This window comes from Rhinatrema bivittatum, chromosome 6 (assembly GCF_901001135.1).
Source record: "Rhinatrema bivittatum chromosome 6, aRhiBiv1.1, whole genome shotgun sequence".
Taxonomy (NCBI): Eukaryota; Metazoa; Chordata; class Amphibia; order Gymnophiona; family Rhinatrematidae; genus Rhinatrema; species Rhinatrema bivittatum.
The window spans coordinates 149,420,978-149,442,989 of record NC_042620.1 but is presented as its reverse complement, the minus strand read 5'-3'; the positions used below and the strand labels follow the sequence as shown (position 1 = coordinate 149,442,989).

At 44.9% G+C, this 22,012-nt stretch overlaps 1 protein-coding gene across 1 annotated transcript in view; it reads right to left on the bottom strand.

Annotated features, from left to right (window-relative positions):
- Window positions 1–1,869: 1,869 nt before the first annotated feature.
- ANKRD44 (ankyrin repeat domain 44) overlaps window positions 1,870–22,012 on the bottom strand; it is a 427,478-nt gene continuing 407,335 nt past the window's right edge. The window contains exons 29-30 of the mRNA XM_029606056.1: window positions 21,449–21,498; window positions 1,870–2,037 (exon numbers count right to left, since the gene is read on the bottom strand). Coding sequence (XP_029461916.1) covers window positions 1,882–2,037; window positions 21,449–21,498 — 206 coding nt within the window. The 3' untranslated portion in view covers window positions 1,870–1,881. The remainder of the gene's footprint in view (window positions 2,038–21,448; window positions 21,499–22,012) is intronic.

The window sequence follows — 22,012 nt, the reverse complement described above, 5'->3', positions numbered from 1 at the left end:
GTTATCTCCCGAAATGCTTTGGCACATCCCATGAGTACAATGGTCTGGCAGGACGATCAGGAAAATTCAGTTATGTTCTTACTTGCTAATTTCCTTTCCTGGTATTCTAACAAACCAATTTAGATCCCACTCAAGAAAAGAGGGGGAAAAAAGGAGGGGGGGGGGCAATGATTAAGTAGAATCTACATAACAAGCAGGTGCACTTGAAGGACTGGGGTGCAGAAAAGGGGAACTCTGTGAGGTGCAAATGGAGGGAGTACTCTCCTACTCTATTATTTTTCATCTCATTACCTTATTTTTTGGAGGCTGGCAGGCAACCATTTAGTTGGGTTCACCTGAGTGCCTGAAGATTCCTCTAGAAGGGGAAATGGGAAAGAAGTGCAGGCCAGGGATTCTGGGGAAGACAGCCAAGGAGAGGCTACAGGAGAGAATCTTCTCAGACTACTTAGATATGTTATCGAGTTGCGCAAAAAAAAAAAAAAAAAAGGAGAAACGTCAGTACAGGCGAGCAATGGAGGAACAAGCTTTGGCAAAAGACTATTAACAGTCTCCCTGTTGTGCCAGTCTATATACAGCTGATGTCACAAAAAGAAGTCACACTTCGCCTCCATTTGCTTGTAGGAGAGAGAATCCCATGCGTGCACTGGTCTGTCAGGACTCCAGGAAAGGTAATTAGGTAAGAACCTAATTGAACCTCAAGCGAGCAAATGGGATTTTGAAAATTGCTATGATATATTCGACTTTTTCGCATAGAAATCCTTTGAAAATTACCCCTAGTGTGTGTGCAAAGGTTAAAATATACATATGTATATAATTCTATGCTTGTAGAGGAAAAAAATTAATGAATAAAACTCCTACAGTGCATTATCGTGAATGTAGGCTTTGGAAATTGCAGACAATATGAAGTTTTCCTGTTCATTACTGAGAGCAGAATTAAAAAACAAAACTACATCCTTCAGCTAGTGTGGGCACAACGTTTAGGTAAATATATCCAGTTGAAATCATTGGAAACACATTTTGCTCTAGCATTCATGGGAAGAACATAAATGCCAGGCTGAGTCCAGCATCTTGTCTCTTGACAATGGCAAATCCTGGTCACTTGGAAATATTTGGCAGATCTAAATGTGGAGATCCCATCCCTGTTGCTAAGGTTGCCAGATTTTTGGTGGGCAAATCTAGGATTCGTTCCCTGTAATACCAGTAGGGATTGAACTGTTTATTTTAAGGGATTTGAGAGGCAGGGGAGATATACGCATGAAAAGTTTTAATAATTTAGTCCCAAAATACCTAAACACACTATCTTTTTCTAACCACAAAATATTTTGGACTTGTTATAAACGTCTAGGACTGGCGGCAGGTATGCCCTGCATAGAAAAAAATTAATTATGCATCAGAAAAAGCCAGACAGGTTGACAAAATCTTGCTATTCACAACATGTACATTCTAGGCAGGAGAAATGTCCAGGTCAGAGATTTTGGGTCCCAGGATATTTTACGGATACGTTATGAATATCCTGTCAGGCAACAAATTTTCCAACCTCTGGCTTGATTTCTGGCTCATGTCTTTCTCTGGACTTGTCCTTGTTCTTTTATTTGTTTTCTCTTTTTTTCCTTCTCTCACTAGTGGCCTCCCACTTGTATTTTGTTTCAGTTTTGTCTCTTCCTTCTTTCTTTCCTTCTTCACTAGATATTTTAATAGTACAGGAAGTCCTCTGACTTCAGACCACAATTTTCTAAAAACTGTGTCTTAAGTTGAAATGTTGCAAGTCAAAATCATAAGAACAATGTTATAAATAGGAAATACTCCATTTTCACCAAAATAACCAGGAATTTAGTAATATATAGCACTGTAGGAAGAAGAGAAACATTTTAAAGCATTAAATTATTTTATGTCTGAATAGGAATGTGGCAAGACATGCCTACAGGACATTGCACTGACATTGTTCTGAGAAGAGGAAGTCCCCAGCACTCTTCCTGCTGACATCATCTCGCTGGGCCTCACAGTCATCGGCGAGCTTCCCAAGAGACACGCGGGCATCTTAAAGTTGAAACAAACATTGTAAGTTGGATATGTGTCAATTTAGAAATGTAACTTTGAATTCTAACTAAAAATGTCTTACGTCAAAGTCTGCCTGTACTTTCTTTTCCTTCTTTCTGCTGCTCCTCTCCAATTTTCCCTTCCTCCTTGAATCCTCTTTCTAGTCTTCCTGCCTGTCTTACATAATTATTGTTTTTGCTGAACATTTTTCAGAAAAGATCCAATTAATACAGAGGGAACTAAGAACAGAGACCATCTATACACTCACCCCTACAGGGGCTGCCTACAAAGATTTTATACTTTTTTTTTTGTCTCAGTTGATCAGATAGTCTTGTTAGATCTAATTAGTGAATTGTGACCAATTATGTGCTTCCATGACCCTTACCCTTCATGGCTTGTGACATCATTAAGCATGGAGCTGACTGACTGTCTAATATCTATGATTAACAAGTCACTACTGAAGAGACATAGGCCAGCAGAATTACAAGTTGTCCAAATAAAATCTTTGAGTAAAAAGGTTTCCCTTGACACTTTTTTTTTACTTGTTAACTACAGACTAGTGGCTAATATCCCACTAACCTTTAACACTAAGATACTTAGCTTGAGAGTGCTATTGGATCCTTCCTTCCTTTCTGGGGCATCAGATTTCCTCTGTGGTCCAGTCCGCTTTTAATCAGTTTACAATGAATTCACCTTCTTAAAACTTGTGTTGACCTGGCTGCCCTGGCCAGCTGTTTCTTGGCTTTTGTTACTAACAGACTATGCAGTTCTTTATGTGGGTCTGTCTGATAAATACATTGAGATTGCAGCAGGTTCGGAATGCTGGGGGCTCAGTGGCTGACCAGAACACTGCTTCGAGACAGCATTAAGTCTGTGATATGGGATCTCCACTGGCTGCCAGTGAAGTTTCAATTACTTTTTAAAATGTCACCTTTAAGTCATTTCTTGGCCAAGCCCCTAATTGTTTATTGGACCGCTTGGACCATTACGGTTCTGTCTGCCAGGTAAGGTCTTCATCAGAAAATCTTTTAACAATTCCTTCAGTGACAGACTGTAAACTGACTTGTACCAGGGCTAGAGCCGTTTGTTATGTGGGTCCCATTCTTTGGAGGCTGCTTTAAAGGAGGCTAGACTAACTGAAGATCTGCACCTTTTTTAAGAAGTTAATTAAGGGACTGGCTCTTCACTATTTATTTGATTTATATTGTACTTTTCAGGTGCTTCAAAGCAGATTTCATTCAGGTACTGTGGGGGATTTCCCTGTCCCCAGAGGGCTTACAATCTAAAGGCCTTACTAAGCATTTTTCCCACAGCCACACAATGGAAGAAAAGCCTTAGTAAATCAGACTCTGAGTTTGTTCTTGGGACAATGGAGGGTTAATTGACTTGCCCAAGGTCACAAGGAGCAGCAGCAGGATTTGAACCTTGGCTTCTCTGATTCTCAGCCAACTGCTACTCCCCCCACTCCACCAAAGCTTTTGACAACTGCTGGAGCCAGATCTGTAGAATGACGGCTGCCTGGAAAGGCTAGCTGGGCTGTCCCATCCTATTGCTATTCTCATTCTGATACTACATAGGATGTCAGTAGATTGTGGTCTGGGATTCTATTTAATGGGCATTGCTTTGTGATTTATGACCAGTTTTCAGTTTTATTGTTTGTATTTCATATGTAGTTTGTTTTTTTTTGTTTGCTTGTTTTTAAGATAACATTTTATTTATATTTGTTTTATTAAGATGGTGATGTCCATGCTAGTGTGTGGATAGTTGTGTAACTTGCCTTGGATAAAAGAGGAAAGGTTTGTAAAAATAAATAAATAAAGAAAGATTATTTGATTTGCTCTTCTATTCACATTTCTCCTCTTTCTCTTATGCTCTTTTCTCCAATGACAAGCAGGATGGCAATTCTCACACATGGGTGACATTATCTGATGGAGCCTGGCACAGAAAACTTATGCGATATACCACGCATCCACGCAGGGTCTCCTCAGTCTCTTTTTTTTCCATGGAGCCTCACATCTTGCGGTTGGGTGAGCCTCATTTTTTGCACAGGTGCCTGCACCGCTGGTCAGGGGCCAAGTGCCTAGGGCCTTGTACCAGTTGATGTCAGCGGAGACTAAGGAGATGACTCCTCCATGGTTTCTGATGACACTCCAGATGGTCTTCCCTTGGAACCATCTCCTCCAAATGATCGAAGGAAGTCCCCACTGGAGGACCTCTCCTTTATATGCTTTGTTTGGGTGATGGCAGTGGCCATCCCATTTCAGTTGAGGACCGAAGAGGATACTAGGCACAAAATGCTAGATATCCTCCAGTACAGGGATCCTCTCAAAGAGATCGTAGCTGTCCTAGTGCACAAGATCCTTGTGGAGTTACTGATGAGGATGTGGGAACACCTCTCACAGTGCTTCCCGTGAATAGGTAGGCACTGATTTCTCTCATCCAAAAGGCTCTCAGATTCAACAAGCGTCAGCTGCTCCACTAAACAGTGGTCATCTAATTTGCTCTCAAGGCGGCCAAGCACACTCTGACCCATTCCTCGGCACCACCAGGGTAGGATCACAGAGCGATGGATGCTCTTAGAAGAAAGGTGTTCTGGGGTGTTATGCTTATTGCCTGCATAGCAGACTACCAGCTCTACATGAGCCAATATATGCAGGACATCTTGAAATAGGTGCAGGATGTTGCCGAGCAACTGCCTCAGCAGCAAGAAGATTCCCTACAATCGCTGATGTGCAGGAAACATGGGGTCTGTGCGACCTACAATGTTTTCGACGGCATCCACAGGCTCGCATGGCTGTGAGCCTTGGATCTCATACAGAGGTGCAGGAGTGACTCTCTGATGTGCCGCATACAGGAGAGAATTTGTTCAGAGATAAAGGATGCAGTGGCCCAAATCCAGGACCACCACGCAACCCTTCAACAGCTCTCCACTGGCACCCAGGACCCATTCTCCTGAGCTAGGAGGCCCTTGAGGTTTGGGCTAGGAGGACCTTCCACCTGAAGAGGAAGTACCCTCCTCCACCTCATTCCCGTCAGCAACACCAAGGCTCTTGTGGCTGTCCCTGGCAACAGAGAGCCCCAAAGCCCTAACCAGTGCCTGTCAACTCTTGAAGTTGTTTTCTCTGGATTGCAGGGGATATAGCAAAGTCACCCATACCCAGGATGATGGACTTGCCGGTCAGGGGAAGACTTCGGTTCTTTGCGAACCAGTGGCCCAGTATAAGCTCAGACCAGTGGGTGCTTTCCATCGTCCGCAAGGGGTTCAAATTGAAACTATTGGATACCTCATCAAATTACCCCAGAGGGCATTTTGGGGCCTGGTAGTGGAGCTCTCCTCCCTTTTAACGGCCAGAGCGGTTGAACCCATTCCACCAGGGCAGAGGTGAGGATTTTACTCTCAGTACTTTGATACCAAATAAAACAGGGGGACTCCATCCCATCCTAGACCTAAGAGCCTTGAATAAATTCATCAAAAAAGAAAATGTTCAAGATGGTTTCCCTGGGCACCCTGATATACCCTTCTTGCAAAAAGGGGACTGGCTATGCTCCCTAGTTCTAAAGGATGTTTACACTCAGATCAAGATCTTCCCAAATCACAGGAAGTATCTTTGATTTATGATGTATAAACAGGATTTCCAGTATCACATTCTGCCATTTGGGTTCGCCTCAGTTCATGTGTCTTTACAAAATGCCTAGCCGTGATGGTGGTGTACCTTCACAAACTCGGAGTCGACATCTTCCCGTACCTGGACAATTGGAGGTCAAGAGCACCTCTCAAGTGGGGCCAGCAATTCCATGCACTTGACCATCCAGGTGCTGAAGACACTAGGGTTCGTTGTAAACTACTCCAAGTCCCATCTCTGCCCATCACCACAATTGGATTTCATTGGAGCCCTGCTAGACATGGCTCAGGGCAAGGCCTTCCTGCCTTGTCAACACCCCATCATGCTGATGGCCATCATGGTGAAGAATTAAATAGAGCCAGCAGGCATCAGTCTGACACATGTTGAGGCTGTTGGGCCACATGGCCGCGACAGTACATGTCATTCCCTTTGCAAATTTACACATGCAAAAGACCCAATGGATCTTGAGGTCACAGTGGCGGCAAGCCATTCAGGACCTCCAGGATCTCATCTGAATCACACTGTGTCTCTGGGACTCTTTGTCCTGGTGGCAGGAAATTTCAAATCTGGAAAGGGGGGGTGTCCATCCAAACTCCATGAACCCAAATTATCCTGATCACGGATGCATCTACCCTGGGCTGGGGAGCTCATGTAGATGGACTCAGCACCCAGGGCCTATGGTCTGCCCAGGAACATCTTTGTTAAATAATTTCCGGGAGCTCTAGGCAATGAGGTACATGCTGTGGGCTTTCAGAGATCAGCTGACCAACAAATGTTTTCTGATACAGACCAATAACCAAGTGGCAATGTGGTATGTCAATAAGCAGGGAGGTATGGGATCTTACCTCCTGTATCAGGAAGTGGACCAGATCTGATTGTGGGCCCTTTCCCACGGGATATTGTTCAGGGCCATGTACCTGGCTGGAATGGAGAATGTAGTTGTGGACAGACTGAGACACGCCTTCAGATCCCATGATTGGTCTCTGGACCAAGGGGTCATGAATCGGATCTTCCGCCTCTGAGGAAGCATGGATGTGGATCTCTTTGCAGCGACTTGGAACAGGAAGATTCTTCAGTTCTGCTTCCTTTACAGGACACCAGCCTCAGACACTTCAATTCTGCTTCCTTTACAGGACACCAGCCTCAGACACTTCACCCATCATTGGGGCGAGAGTCTCCTGTATACATATCCTCCAGCTCCACTGGTAGTGAAGACTCTCTCTTGAAACTTTGCAGGGACAAATGGACTATGTTCCTCATACCCAAGACAGGTCTGGTTTCCACTCCTCAGAAATGTCCATCCGGAAACCGATCAGGCTGGGGGACTTCCCCAGATCTCATCACCCAGGATCGAAGCAGCTTGTGCCATCCCAACTTCCAGGCCCTGTCACTCACAGTCTGGATGTTGAGAGGTTGATACCACAACCACTCGACATCTTAGAAGATGTCTCAGGTCCTAGCGGCTTCCTTAAAGCTTTCCACTAGAAATGCCTAAGGATTGAAATGGAGGAGGTTTTCCGTGTGGTGTGAGCAGAAGGCCCTAGATCCTTTCTCCTGCTCCACACAAAACTGCTTCTATACCTATCAGAAGCTGGCTTGTAGACCAATTCTGATAGAGTTCACCTAAGTGCAATTGGTGCATACCACCAGGATGTAGATGGTATGCCCATCTCTGTACAGCTTATAGTTGCATGTTTCATGTAGGCCTGCTTCAGTTGAAGTCTCCCCTAAAGCCTCCCACTGTGTCTTGGGACATCAGCGAGGTTTTAGCTTAGCTGATGAAAGCTCCCTTTGAGCCATTGCGCTCCTGTGATCTGGAAGGTCATATTTGTGGGGGAGGTCACTTCAACAACTTACACTACGTTTTGTTTTTTTTCATGAATGGTTAGTCTTACGTATGCACCCTAAGTTCCCGCCTAAGGTGGTGACAGATTTCCATCTTATCCAGTCCATCATTCTTTCCCAGGTCCCATTTGCACCAAGGTAAACAAGCTCTGTACAGTTTGGACTGCAAAAGAGCCTTAACCTTCTATTTGGAGCAGATCGAAGCCCATAGAAAGTCCACCCAACTTTTTGTTTCATTTGATAGAAATAAGTTGGGTATCACTGTTGCCAAACAGATGCTTTCTAATTGGCTACCAGACTGTCTCCTTATATTATGCCCAAGCTAGACTGCATCTTGGGGATATTGTCAAGGCTCACTCTGTTCGCGTCATGGCAGCATCAGTGACCCATTTGCAAGCAGTTCCCCTGGAGGAGATTGACAGAGCTGCAATGTGGTGTTCGCTCTCTCCACATTCACATCGCATTATTGTTTGGTTAGGGTTGGCCGATGTGACAGCAGGCTTGGCCAGTCTGTCCTTAAGAACCCAACTCTGTTCCCTCCTAGGGGCCCCCCCCCCCCTCCCATGTTAACAAAACCGGTTGTTCTTGTGTCTGTTGGCAATTATTTGGTGTTTTGTTGGTCACTTTTTATGTTGGGGAACAACCTGTAGCTAGGGATTCATCCATGTGTGAGGACTGCCATCCTGCTTGTCCTCTGAGAGAGCAGAGTTGCTTACCTGTAACAGATCTTTTCCGAGGACAGCATGCCATCAGTCCTCACAATAACCCCCCCCCCCCCTGCAAAATTGGGTTTCCACTACATGGGTTTTTCCCCTTAATTATTCCATGCTTTTGAATTCTATGATATAAGACTGAGGGGACCTTGCGAGGACACGTGGTATATTGCATGCATGAGCATGCTCAGAGGCTCAGTCAAAGTTCTAGAAACCTTGACATATGTTTTCGGACTGAATTCCATCTGATGATGTCACCCATGTGTGAGGGCTGACATCCTGCTGACCTTGGAGAACATTTGTTACAGGTAAGGAACTCTACTTTCTTCAGTCCCCATCCTTTTCATCCTATATTATCTTGGTGGATTCCTTCCCCTCACCCAAATCCAGGATCTTCCTTCTCTCTCTATCCTGAGTCTTCCCCCCCCCCCCCCCCCCCCCTCCCCAGTCTTCTTTCTCTCCCTTCACCCTACCTGATCCTCTTTCCCTCAGTCTCCAGTCCTCTCTATCTCACTTCCTCCATTCTATATCCTCTCTCCTTCTTCTCCTTCATTCCCTGTGTGTTCTCTCTCTCTCTCTCTCTGCTCTTCATTTATTTATAGAAACATAGAAACATAGAAATGACGGCAGAAGAAGACCAAACGGCCCATCCAGTCTGCCCAGCAAGCTTCACATTTTTTTCTCATACTTATCTGTTTCTCTTAGCTCTTTGGTTCTATTTCCCTTCCACCCCCACCATTAATGTAGAGAGCAGTGATGGAGCTGCAACCAAGTGAAATATCAAGCTTGATTAGTTATGGGTAGTAGGGGAAGTAACCGCCGCAATAAGCAAGCTACACCCATGCTTATTTGTTTTACCCAGACTGTGTTGTTCAGCCCTTATTGGTTGTTTTTCTTCTCCCCTGCTGTTGAAGCAGGGAGCTATGCTGGATATGCTTGTAGTATCAGTTTTTCTTCTCCCCTGCCGTTGAAGCAGAGAGCTATGCTGGATATGCGTGAAGTATCAGTTTTTCTTCTCCCCTGCCGTTGAAGCAGGATATGCATTGAAAGTGAAGTATCAGGCTTATTTGGTTTGGGGTAGTAACCGCCGTAACAAGCCAGCTACTCCCCGCTTTGTGAGTGCAAATCCTTTTTTCCACATTCCTCTTGCTGTTGTAGCTTAGAGCGATGTTGGAGTCACAGTAACCATGTGTATGTTTATTGAATAAGGGTATTGTCTCCAGGCAGTAGCCGTCATTCTGGCTAGCCACCCACTCTTTATTGACGGCCCTCTTGATTTTATGGATCCACAGTGTTTATCCCACGCCCCTTTGAAGTCCTTCACAGTTCTGGTCTTCACCACTTCCTCCGGAAGGGCATTCCAGGCATCCACCACCCTCTCCGTGAAGAAATACTTCCTGACATTGGTTCTGAATCTTCCTCCCTGGAGCTTCAAATCGTGACCCCTGTTTTTAATATTACGCTTTTTGACACTTCAAAGTGGATTACATTCAGGTTCTATAGGTATTTACCTGTCCCCAGTGGGCTTACACTATAAGGCCTAGATGCATTAAGCCATGATATTTTATCGTAGGAGGGGGGGGTGTTGCTTTGATAGTGGGGCCTCTTCCCCGAAAAAACGTTATGGCTGCATGGCAAATTATTTTGTCTCATGGCCAAACCCCATGGGGCAAAGAACGCACCTAGTGGCCCTTTAATGTGATGGCAACCCCATCTACAAGGGACCGCCACTGCCTTAAAGGGCCGCTGACCCAAAAAAAACCCGAAAAATGTGTTGCCAAATGGGAAAGTTAAGCAGGGATCAGTGCTGACCCCCATCTCAACCAGGGGCCACCACTTAAGGTGACTTGACTCCCCCAAAGTGTAAAAATTTAAAAAATGAGCCTGCACAGCAACAGCTATGACCCCCTTCTACCTCAGAGACTATCAATCAAGTCTATTGTCCTAGTTCCCCCATCCCCTCCAAAAGACCATCAATCAAATATATTGCCCCATGAGAGCTGAAAAGAAAAAAAACAAGGTCCTGAGCCCCACACCTCTTCCCATCCCCATGCCCCCAAAAAATAACACACTGTCCTGGCCCTGGTCCCCCACTACACAAAGTCCATCCAGAATTGTGTCCCAGCTCCAAAACCCCTTCCCATACCTTCCCCGAAAGGTTCAATTTCTACAAACAGGGTCCTGGGCCTTTGTTCACCCCCTTTATCCACTCTCCTCCAACCCCTATTCTGCACCCTCCAAAACTTACATTTAGACATGGGATCCCGCGTCTGGGCTGGGTATACCCTTGCACCTGGCCTAGTTGGCGCCATTTTCCAAAATGGTGTCAACCTTTCCTTGCCCCAGCCATGTGACTGGGGTAAGTCCAGGGAACATTTTTATAGCCTGTTAGTTCAGAAGCTGAATAGAAAACCTGCCATAACAAAACAGCACTAAATTCTGGAACTCAAAAAGCAAACAAAGGCAACACTGCAAATGTATTACACCTGGCCTTGGAATGCCAATACATTTTCTGTTGGTAAAACAGAATAAACCTGACTGCTGCAGACAGGAAAGAAATGGGTGGACGATGATAGGAGTGGAGGAGCTGGATTAGGGACCAGAGTAGCTCTCCTTTGCTGTGTTCTGTACGTGTCGGGCCGATACAGTAAAAAACACGGGAGAGCGGGCGAGCGCCCAGGCCACTCTCCTGTGCGTGCGATTCAGTAAATAAATTTATCCCAGGACAAGCAGGATGCTAGTCCTCACATATGGGTGACATCGGTAATGGAGCCCTATCACGGAAAACTTTCTGTCAAAGTTTCTAAAAAAGCTTTGACTGACACTGGCACAGTGAATGCACTGAGCATGCTCAGCATGCTATGATCCCTGTGTCCACAGGGGTCTCCCTTCAGTCTTCTTTTTTCCGCTCTGCTGTAAGCTTAGCGATTAGGAGCTCTGTGAGAAATTCTAACACTTTTTTCCTCACGGAAAGATTTACATTTTACTTCACAAACACTTTTCCCTGCACGGGTCTCCCTCCGCGTTGGTTTAATCGACGTTCGGTGAGTACTATGCCATATTTTTTCGGTCTGTTCCTGTCACCTTTCTGGCTGCCAACCGACTGCGGCCTTCTCTCTCCCTATTTTTTCAGTTAGTCACACAGCCTGCAAGTGTCCCTCTATGACAGTCTGCTTGGCTATAAGCACTAGTGGGACAGGGACTTCCACGGTTACTGGTGCCGCCACTGCCCTGGTAGATTCAGGTCCTTTATTTTCCTCAGTACCTTCACGCAGTAGATACCCCATCGCTACCGTCGGTACCCCCCTTTCAGACCACCCTGCGTTTTAGATGCCACAGGGACCCCTCCCCCTGCGGTACCTTGATGCCATCCTCCCCTACATAGTTTCTATCAGTGCCATCTATGTTTTATCCATGGCACTGATTTATTTCCTTAACTTTTATCGGTGCTATCGTTGACCAGATGGATGCCATCGACGGACACCTTGTCTCATTGCTGACATTCATACTCTGGTCAATGCCACCGCTACCCTGGGTACTTCCATCGCTGTTGGGGTCATTTCCATCGATGCCATCCTTTTATTATGGATGCCATCGATGCCCAAGACTTTTTCATCTATTCCATCGATGGCCATCGATGCCAGGCTGTTTTCCATTGATGGAAATTGATGCCAATGCCTTTTCCATGCATGGCATCGATGCCAATGCCCTTTCCATGCATGGCATCGATGCCAATGCCCTTTTCTATGCATGGCATCGATGTCAACATTGATTCCATCGGTGCCCATGTCCGTGGCATAACTGCCATGGACGTCATTGTTGCCCGAGTCGATCTAATCAATACCATCGATGCCCGTGGCCATACCGCAGATATTGTTGGCGCCGGCCTCCATACATCGATGATCTCGACACCCATGTCGTTCCCATCGGCATCTTCTACGTTTTTATGAATGCGGTCATTGACTCCGGCAATGCCCATATCATTTTTCAGAAACCAGCAATGTTTTCGATTACCGTCAATGCCGACATAACACCGCCACATAATGCCCTCGTCTGAACACAGTGCTCCATGCTTTGGATCCTTATTAAAGCCTCGTATCAGGAGCAGAGCAGGTATGCTGATAGTCATCATCGATTGCCATCCAGGACAGCGAGGGCTTACATCTCGGCGCTGGGGAATGATCAAGTCGAGCACCATGGCATTCATCGTCACCGACACGATGACCGTCTGCCACCGATGCCAACCAACACATTGCTGCTATTCTTCTCGATGCTGGACAATGCTCGGGCCGAGCAACATCACCACTGCCATCGGCACTGTTCCGCACAGTTTTGGCAGTCCTTCCTGCTCCAGAAACACCGGATCGAGGTCCGCAGAATTCTGCACTGGCATCAAGAGACATCGAGCCGCTGCGACAATGGTTGGGTTCATGAGTTCGTTAATCGGCTCCCCTGTTCCCAGGCGTACCCCACCGACATCGGTGTGGGATTCTGGCCCTCCGCTCATTATGGTCTAAGCGCCAGCCACACCCAGCCTTGTTTCCTCTATACCTGCGCCACCATACCAGGTATCAGAGTTGATATGAACGTGACGTCCACAGGCTACCCCTAGAAGACTCTGGAAATCCACGGAGCCAGCAATCTTCACCGGCTCGTCCTTCGGATGTAAGTACCCACTTTTGCGGCATTCCCATTGAGATGTGTTCTCTAATTCTTTGCCACATGGTTAGAAAAGTTCTAGGTCATGTACTTTCCAACAACTGTATTAGTGTCACATATCGCTATGTCAGCCACAATACCAGGAGAACCTCTTTCTTTTCTTTGGGTTTGCATCAGGGCTTCCTCCCTTTTTCAGCAACATGGCTCTAGCTTTTGGTTCCTGTTTCAGTACCAAAGTTCCAGGTGCATTTACTGTTCTGCTAAACACGAGATCCAGCACATGCTGCCTCAACTACAAGTCCACCTCGAAGCCTGATATGGGTCTCGATGTCTCCTTGTACAGCACTCAGAAATGCGGGTAAGACTTTACCACTCTTACTCCCTTGGGAGGTTACCTGATGTCCACATTACATCAACCCCTCCAATTAGACACCTCCCGGTTTTCCAACTGGGCGGATATCAGAGCAGCCACCCCCACCTTGTACCAAGGTTCCCGGTGCACTCCCCTATATGCTTCAAAGCGCAGAAGGGGGAAGAGGGGGGTTGGGGAGTTTTAAATATATTATTCTTTTAACAGAAAGTAGTTACTCTCCGCCCATCCTGGACCTCAGAAATACCAACTTTTTTCAGAAGACACAGGTAAAATGGTATCTCTCGTTACCATGTTTCCAAAATGCAGTAAGTACATTACCTCTATTCTTTCTATGTGCCTCATGGTGAGTCAACAATATTACAATTCCAAGCTCCTGCCGGTGGCACAAGCTGCAACAACTAGGGTATTTCATTGAATCAATATCAGTGACTGCTGTTTCTCTACGGAGTCCACACATCAAACAAAAAGAGCACACTGGTATATACTTATCAAAAAATTAACCTGTTGAACCACAAACAACAGACAAGTCCTTCTTGAACAATCATGTATTTGTAGGACCTCTGAGCCACATGAGAATGTTGTGTCATACAAACTCACTTTTAGTGTCCAGGTCCAAATTTGATTTATTTATAGAAAATTTTTTTTGTATGTTTTTTTAATTAATTTAAAAACATAACAAGACCCTATCTCTTCAACTTAATTAGGAGTATCACCATTACATGTATGAGGAATGAATGAATGTTTCAAGACAGGAAACTAATTTGTTATTCTTTAAATCATATTTCACGAGTTTCCTGCAGTCACAAGTCCCAAAGGTATACTCATCTTTAGAAAGTCCTCAATGTCCCGACACGGCCGTGTTTCGGACCATCCTGGTCCTGCTTCAGGGGCAATGATCCATCCAAATGAAATTCAGGGTCTCCCAGCGATTTACAAGGTTCAGTTCAATCTTTATCCTTTGTTCCGAGATCGGCGTCTCCGACCGCCATTCAATTTGAAAAACATGGCCACTCTTCTGGGGTTATATACCTTCATCCGGTGTCCAGAGACAGGAAATCTCAGTTCTCTGTCAGGTCATCCGCGTCCCTCTTAGTCTTCTATCAGGTCGTCTTGTGAATTTAAAGGGAAACCACCCTTATAGACTAACCATATTGGAAAACCTGAACGCTGCAATATTAGAAGTTCAATTACATAAACAAGTACGATTTAGCAGCTAGCAGTTTTTAAAGTAAACAACTCCACTAGATCGGAGAACACTATGTACCCCACCGTTCTATTCAAAATAGCAAAAAATGTTGATGTCCCACACAAGACGATTACAATTCTAAAGTCACTGGAATAAGAATTTTTTGGGCATTTAGTTTGTGTGATCTCTACGGAGTCCAACATCATTCACGCTTCCTTGCATGGACAGCTGCATAACCACAGGCAGTCCACTATCTGGGATTACTGTCACTGCTATAATTCCCTTATACACTTCTGGACACCATAGTCACAATGACCTTCCTGTCCAGCATCCGCACAGACATTTTAATACATTCCTACATTTCCCTACGCGCATATTCCATAACCTTCACTATGCACTTCCCTCATAGACCAAAACTGCTATGAGTTAGATTCAGTGACATCCCATTATCAGTGGGTCTAAGCTATTCAACCGCTTTCGTCCCTCTCTATATCACGGATTTGGAACCAAAATCCTAGTCTGATCCTGCTCATGCTCGCATTTACTTCAGATTGTAAGTTTGACCACAAATCTTCTCACCAATATGCGTCTATTCCGCTCCAAGCAGTTCCACATAAACTTCCTGGATCTTGTAACATGAGTTATACCCTTATGCCTTCTAATACTGCCTCTGCAACAATTCTTTGTGCATAGGGACAATGTGCTTTCCAACATACAAGCATGCACAACATCTTAGCTGCTTTGCAAGCAGGCTGCTCAGCTCTGTCCTTAGCCCTTTGCTCACTCTATGCATCCTCAAGCCACTGATCTCAGACACTTACTGAATGCACTAGCAGACCTTCTCCATATAGGTGTCCATCCTGTCGAATGGTCTTCAACATGTGTAGCGAGGAAAATCTTTCTAGCGCGCAGGTCAACCAAACCTGCCCTTTGCTTCCGAATCGAACCATAGGTGCACAGATTCTACAACCTACACATGTTTCCAATGCGTTCCCATAGACTCCTTTCTTCCATCAAGGGCCTCCTAAATGTGTATCTTCCGCTACCTCTCATAGCCAGCATTCTTATAATGCTGAACTGGGACGTTCCTCGGCCCACGTCCTGCCTGAGACCAGTATGCTTCCCATACTTCATACCCAAAACTCTCGTGAACCTACAATGGGACAGAGGAACAATAGTCCTCTTAGCCCTATACTGGCCTCGACAAGTATGGTTTCCCATATTCTTCGACCTCTAGATCACAGACCAATTCGCCTGGGCACAGCGCCCACTCTCTTAACTCGGAATCAGGACAAGTTGCGTCATCCCAACCTAACAACTCTTGCCCTGACAGCTTGAATGTTGCAATTCTACAACCACTTATCTTTCAACACAAGTCTCTAAAGTTCTCGTAGCTTCATGAAAGCCTTCCGCACGTAAACCTTACCACTTTTAGTGGTCTAGATTTACCAAGTGGTGCACACAAACAGGTTTTCACCTTTTTTCTTGCCCCACTCATTCTGTACTAGATTACCTATATCACCTTTCGAATTCTGGTCTCCAGTCATCCTCTGTAAGGGTACACCTAAATGCCATAGCGGCATACCTCAAGGAAAAAGGGTATATGCCAATAACAGCGTAACCCCTAGTATGTCGGGTTATGAGAGGCTTACTTCACCTTAAGCCTTCCATTCGACCACTGGTTGTTAAATGGGACCTAAGTGTAATACATTCCTGCGACAAGAAATTTCTTACATAAAAAGTATTTTTCTTAGTAGCCATTACATCGACTAGGAGGGTCACTGAGTTGCAACCTCTCATCACATACTCATCCTACATAAGGTTCCTGCATGACACAGTAGTCCTTTGCACTCACCCCAAATTCCTACCAAAAGTAGTCACAGATTTTCACTTAATCAGTCAATACTCTTGCCTACTTTCTTTTCAAGACCTCTCTCTAGCCAAGGAGAGAGAGTCTTATACACCTTAGACTGAGAGCGTGTACTAGCTTTTTCCCTGAACCACACGGCGGGCCATAGGACATCCAACCAACTCTTTGTTTCTTTTCACTAAAATAATAAATAAATAAACCAAGAGTCGCCGGGTAGTAAAACGGACTCTCTCCTACTGACTAACAGACTATCGAAATCTGTTATGAAAAAGCAAAGTTCCTCTCCAAGGGCGAGTAAAAGCACACGTAGTAACGGCTATGTCTACATCAGTAGTACACTATCGTCCAGTGCCCATTATTAACATATGTAAAGCTGCAACATGGAGTTCCCTTCACACCTTGCAGCTCATTATTGCTTGGGCAAAGAAGAATGACAAGATTCGACCTTTAGACAATCTGTCTTACAGAACTTGTTTCCAATATATTCCCAACTCCTTCTACATCCAACCTGCTGTGATTTTGGCTTCCTCATTTTTACCAACAATACTGCAATGTTGATTCACTACAAAATGACTCAGCCTCTAGCTTGCTAATCACCCATATGTGAGGACTAGCATCCTGCTTGTCCTGGGATAAAGCAAAATTGCTTACCTTGTAATAGGTGTTATCCCAGGACAGCAGGATGTAGTCCTCACAGAACCCACCCGCCACCCCGCAGAGTTGGGTCCGATACGTTTTATTATTTTCTTTTATATTTTCGCTTACGCATGCTACAAACGAGACTGAAGGGAGACCCCTGTGGACGCAGGGATCATAGCATGCTGAGCATGCTCAGTGCACTCACTGTGCCCAGTGTCAGTCAAAGCTTTTTAGAAACTTTGACAGAAAGTTTTCCGTGATAGGGCTCCATTACCGATGTCACCCATATGTGAGGACTACATCCTGCTGTCCTGGGATAACACCTATTACAAGGTAAGCAGTTTTGCTTTATTTAAATTAGGTCCAGTGGTAAAAAGAGGTGCTAGGGACACTAGCGCGTCCCTAGCGCCTCTTTTCGGACAGGAGCGGCGGCTGTCAGTGGGTTTAACAGCCGAAGCTCAATTTTGCCGGCGTCTGTTCTCGAGCCCACTGACAACCACGGGTTCTGAAACCGGTCGCCGGCAAAATTGAGCGTCCAGTTTTCAACCCGCGGGCCTATTGAAATTTTTATTTTTTTTTTTAACTTTTTTAAGCTTTCGGGACCTCAGACTTAATATCGCCATGATATTAAGTCGGAAGGTGCACAGAAAAGCAGTTTTTACTGCTTTTCTGTGCACTTTCCTGGTGCCCGGAGAAATTAGCGCCTACCTTTGGGTAGGCGCTAATTTCTGAAAGTAAAACATTCGGCTTAGCTGCACATTTTACTTACTGAATCGCGCGGGAATACCTAATAGCGCCCACAACATGCATTTGCATGTTGTGGGCGCTATTAGGTTCGGGGGGGGGGGAGGGGGTTGGACGTGCGTTTTGGACGCGCTATTACCCCTTACTGAATAAGGGGTAAGCTAGCGCGTCAAATGCACATCCAAATGCCAGCTAACAGTGCGCTCCGTCGGAGCACACTGTACTGTATCGGCCCGTGTGTAAGGAAGACTAGCAGAGGCTGGATTAGGAAGCATAGTAGCTCCTTTTTATTGTGCTCTGTGCACTCAAGCTTCACCTCCTTTCCCCTCCTCTTCCCTGCATGCTGCTCAAGGGAGGGGCTTGAGCAGTAAACAGAGCAGGTTTTCTGCTGCCTAAGATTGATTGATTGGTTTATTTATTTATTTATTTACTTTATTTACTTTATTTACTTTATTTTCTATACCGATGTTTGGTATTTATATTCACAACGGTTTACAATTGTTTTGTAACTAATAACAATGATAAAAAATACAATAAAAATTCCTAACAAATTAAAATAGGTGAATATGTGAAGATAAGAGTTGTCCCCTCCTGCTGCCCCCAAAACTGTGAAAACTAATCCCACAAGAAAACTATTATCAGTTAGTAAATGCAATTGCAGAATGTTAGGGATGTCGGACCTTAATGTAAAGAGTCAGATGGTATAAACCTCAAGATATAACTATGATCCTTTTTTACTAGATTTTTACATTTTTTGTTTGCTGGTGTCCACAAATCCACCGTAGTGCCACAATTAAAATCCAAAGTCAACTTCTAAATTGTGGGATTAGTTTTCATTGTTTTACATTTTTCCTATTTGCGATAGTGGGACTTTGTAGCAGCCTAGGAAATTGCCTAGTTTGCCCAATGGAAGAATGGCCCTGAATAAGCATCCTCCTTCTCTCTGCCATGCAGAACCAGACTTGCATTATGAGCTGCATGGATCTCCATAAACCTTGTGGCTCATACCGTGAGATTGACACTGTGTGGATGTATTAAGCACTGCTTCTGCCAGTGGGAGGGGAGGAGCGAACAAGGAGGACAGACTATACTGGATTGGAGGGATAGTGGTGCAGAGCAGATCAAGGACATGAGTAGAGAAAAGCTATTCTGTACTCTATGTTGTGCTCTTCTCCTGCTGGCTGAGGTTTTGAATGGGAGAGCATATTGAGTGAAGATGAGCCATATTGGGGCTTGAAGGGAGGAAGAGAAGTCCTGTGCTTCTGACTCTTTGGAACTGGGGGCAGGAGGCTGCAGAGAACACTGTTTCCAGGGACACTGCACAAATTAGGGAAAGCCCCAAAATCAGGGAGCTTACCTGTTTCTCACCATATGAATCTACCTTGCTAATAATTGTGTATCCCCTTTTTTATAGTCTGCCCTGTGTAAAAGGGGAACACTGCAGAGACCAGACAAACACTGTACAGTTCTGGTGGTTCTTCAGATGGGGGGAGTGGATAGCAATCTTTTTAGACTCAAAAGGATCAGTTTCACAGTCATTTAAATAATGCTCTGCACACACAGATTTATTGTTCCAATCAATAAAGAAAAATTACTGATCCTCTTCCAGACTTACTCTCAGTCTGGAAATACACAGTCAACCAAAAATACATAAAATTCTCTGCAAGGCAAGTTCTTGGTATCCCTTGGCCTACCTTGCCTCAACGGACTTTTCTCAGATCAATATGGGCTCTTCTGTTACTATTACAGACTCTTCCTTGTACCTGTAAGACAGAGGTGAGGAACCTCCAGTCCCTGTTAGGTTTTCAGGATATTACGGGTGAATATGCATGAGATAGATATGAATGCAGTTGAGGCAATGTGCATGCAAAGCTATCTCATGCATATTCATTAGGGGAATCCTGAAAACTCAACATTGTGTGGCCCTCGAGGACTGGATGCTTCCCACCACTGCTGTAAAGTGCAGCCCTTCAGGAATGGCTCTACTCCAGAGTACAGCTTTATGGTCCTTTCCTATCCCTCAGAGAACCTCTGTGCTTACCCAATTTCTCTTGAATTGCAATTATGGTCCTCATTGGCACTACCTCCACATGGAGACTGTGTTCCATGCATCCACCACCCTTTCTGTGAAGACATATTTCCTTAGATTACTCCCGAGTCTGCTCCCTTTCACCAGGAAGGAGACCATTAACTTGGAATGTCAAGAAGTGATCCTGTGGCTGGGACCTCCCTTCCATTATTATCTCACACCGTGTGCCCAGAATGGTTGGGATAGGTCTGCCATAGTTATTGGTGATTGATCATTAGGAATGTAGTCAGCTGGGAGAATCACTTGGTTACTTGTCTGCCTAGTACAAAGATAATGGCTCTCACATGTCACCTGAAAGGATTTTGAGAGAGTACTAGGAAGAAACTGGATGTCATGGTACTTATGGGTACCAATGATGCAGCAAGATGCAAGAGAAGCATCTGAAAGCCACATTTAGGATTCTAGGTAGGAGATTGAAATTCCAAACATGTGCAGAACCTCAGAGGCAGGCTGAGCTCCAGAAATCTCAAGGTGTGGATGAGACAGTGATGCAGGGAGGAGAGCTTTAGATTTATTAAGAACTAGAACTCTCTTTGGAATAGGGAGCCTATTCCAATGGGATGGACACCCCTTTATCTAGACTGGACACCTGTCTGCAGGAGACAGAGCATTCTGTTAAGCAGATCATGGTGGGAAAACAACAGTCGCAAAGGAGCACGTGGTCAGAGTGAGGGATCTTCAAAGGATACTGTTAAAAAAACAAAACAAAACAGGAAATTAGTGTCCTGTTCGAGGGGATATGGAAAAAGCTGAGGTAGCTCAGTTGGATTTCAGTGGAGAACAGACTAATATGCATGATTATAGATTACATGAATCATAATTCTAAAAATTCAGCAGGGTAGGAGTAGGAACAAAAAAGAGTATAATTAAGATGTCAATATGCAAATGCAAGAAGTCTAAAAAAATATGATTGAAGAATTGGGAATCTATGGCACTCTGGGGGCAAATTTCAGACTGTTTGTATCAGGACAGAGACCTTAGGTTTTTTTGTTTTGTTTTTTTTACCTGTGCATTTTGCAGCCATTTTGAATGATAAAGGCCATGCCCTATTTTCACTTTGAAAGTGCCAGCAGAAATCTGCAACTGCTTTTTGGTGTGGATACTTTGCCGTTCACGGAAAATAACACATGAGGATTTGAAAATGCAGTCTAGGCAAGACATTGGTCCTTCCCCAGCCCAAACCGTCTTTGAGAACACCCCTGTTACCATGGCCAAAAGCCCTGCATGCTGTGGAATGCGCACTAAGGGGAGGAGTTTCCAAACTGGAAATCTTACACTACATCAGTGACTTTGAAGATAGTGTCTATCTTTATGGGAAGGCTAATCAGTCTATCAGAAATTATGTAAACCATTTTGGATCTCTTTTGGAGGGGGCGGAATATAAGGCCTATGAACAGAATAGAATCAAAACCTTGTGGGAAAACGGTAACGAATGGGGCAACGTAATGCAAGAGTACAAAGATATTGAAATGATAGAACAGATGGTGGTGGCACTGTCTCTTAAGGATAGCATGGAGCCAGTTAACCAGTTCTGCAGGAAACAAGCTGCACCCTGGAGAGGGAGACTTTCCTGAGGAGCAGCAGCACTTTCAGCAGGGGAATCTGTGCTCTCTGATATCTGTTTCCTTATCATTCAAATACAACATGGAGTTTTAATGCACTCATTGTACCTGCGTTCTTGCCATCCTGTTCTCCTGCATCCAAGTGGCTGATAGGCGTCCTGAAATGTAAAGATACACAGAGCCTGTAAACAGTGCAGGATAGTGAGCATGGTTCACATACTCTTAACAATGAACTAGTTAATAGCAATTCCCTGGGACTATATCCACCCCCACCCCACCCCCTATTTGCATCTAACACTGCAGATGCACTCAGATTGTGTGCTGTCCCCTCCCTGCTGGTCCAGCTAGCATAGACATTACAGACAAAGCAAGATTTTTCCAGGCTAGGCAGCCCTGTGGGGTCAGGGTGGTGGGGTTGGCCTTAAGTATGTTTCCAATAAGACACAACATGGGGAAAACCCTTTTGTTCATTTGGCCGATAACATGAAGGTTGTTAAAAGCTGAATTTGTGTGATCTGATGGTACCCAGTCTCTGTCAGTGAGACACTGGAACAGCACACTGAGCCCCAGAGAGCCCCAGATATGCTCATCGGATTTACTCTGCTACTTATGAAATGAAAGCAGCACACAAGTGTCTATCCCAGTGGCTTAAGTTGTAAGAGCTGTGCACCG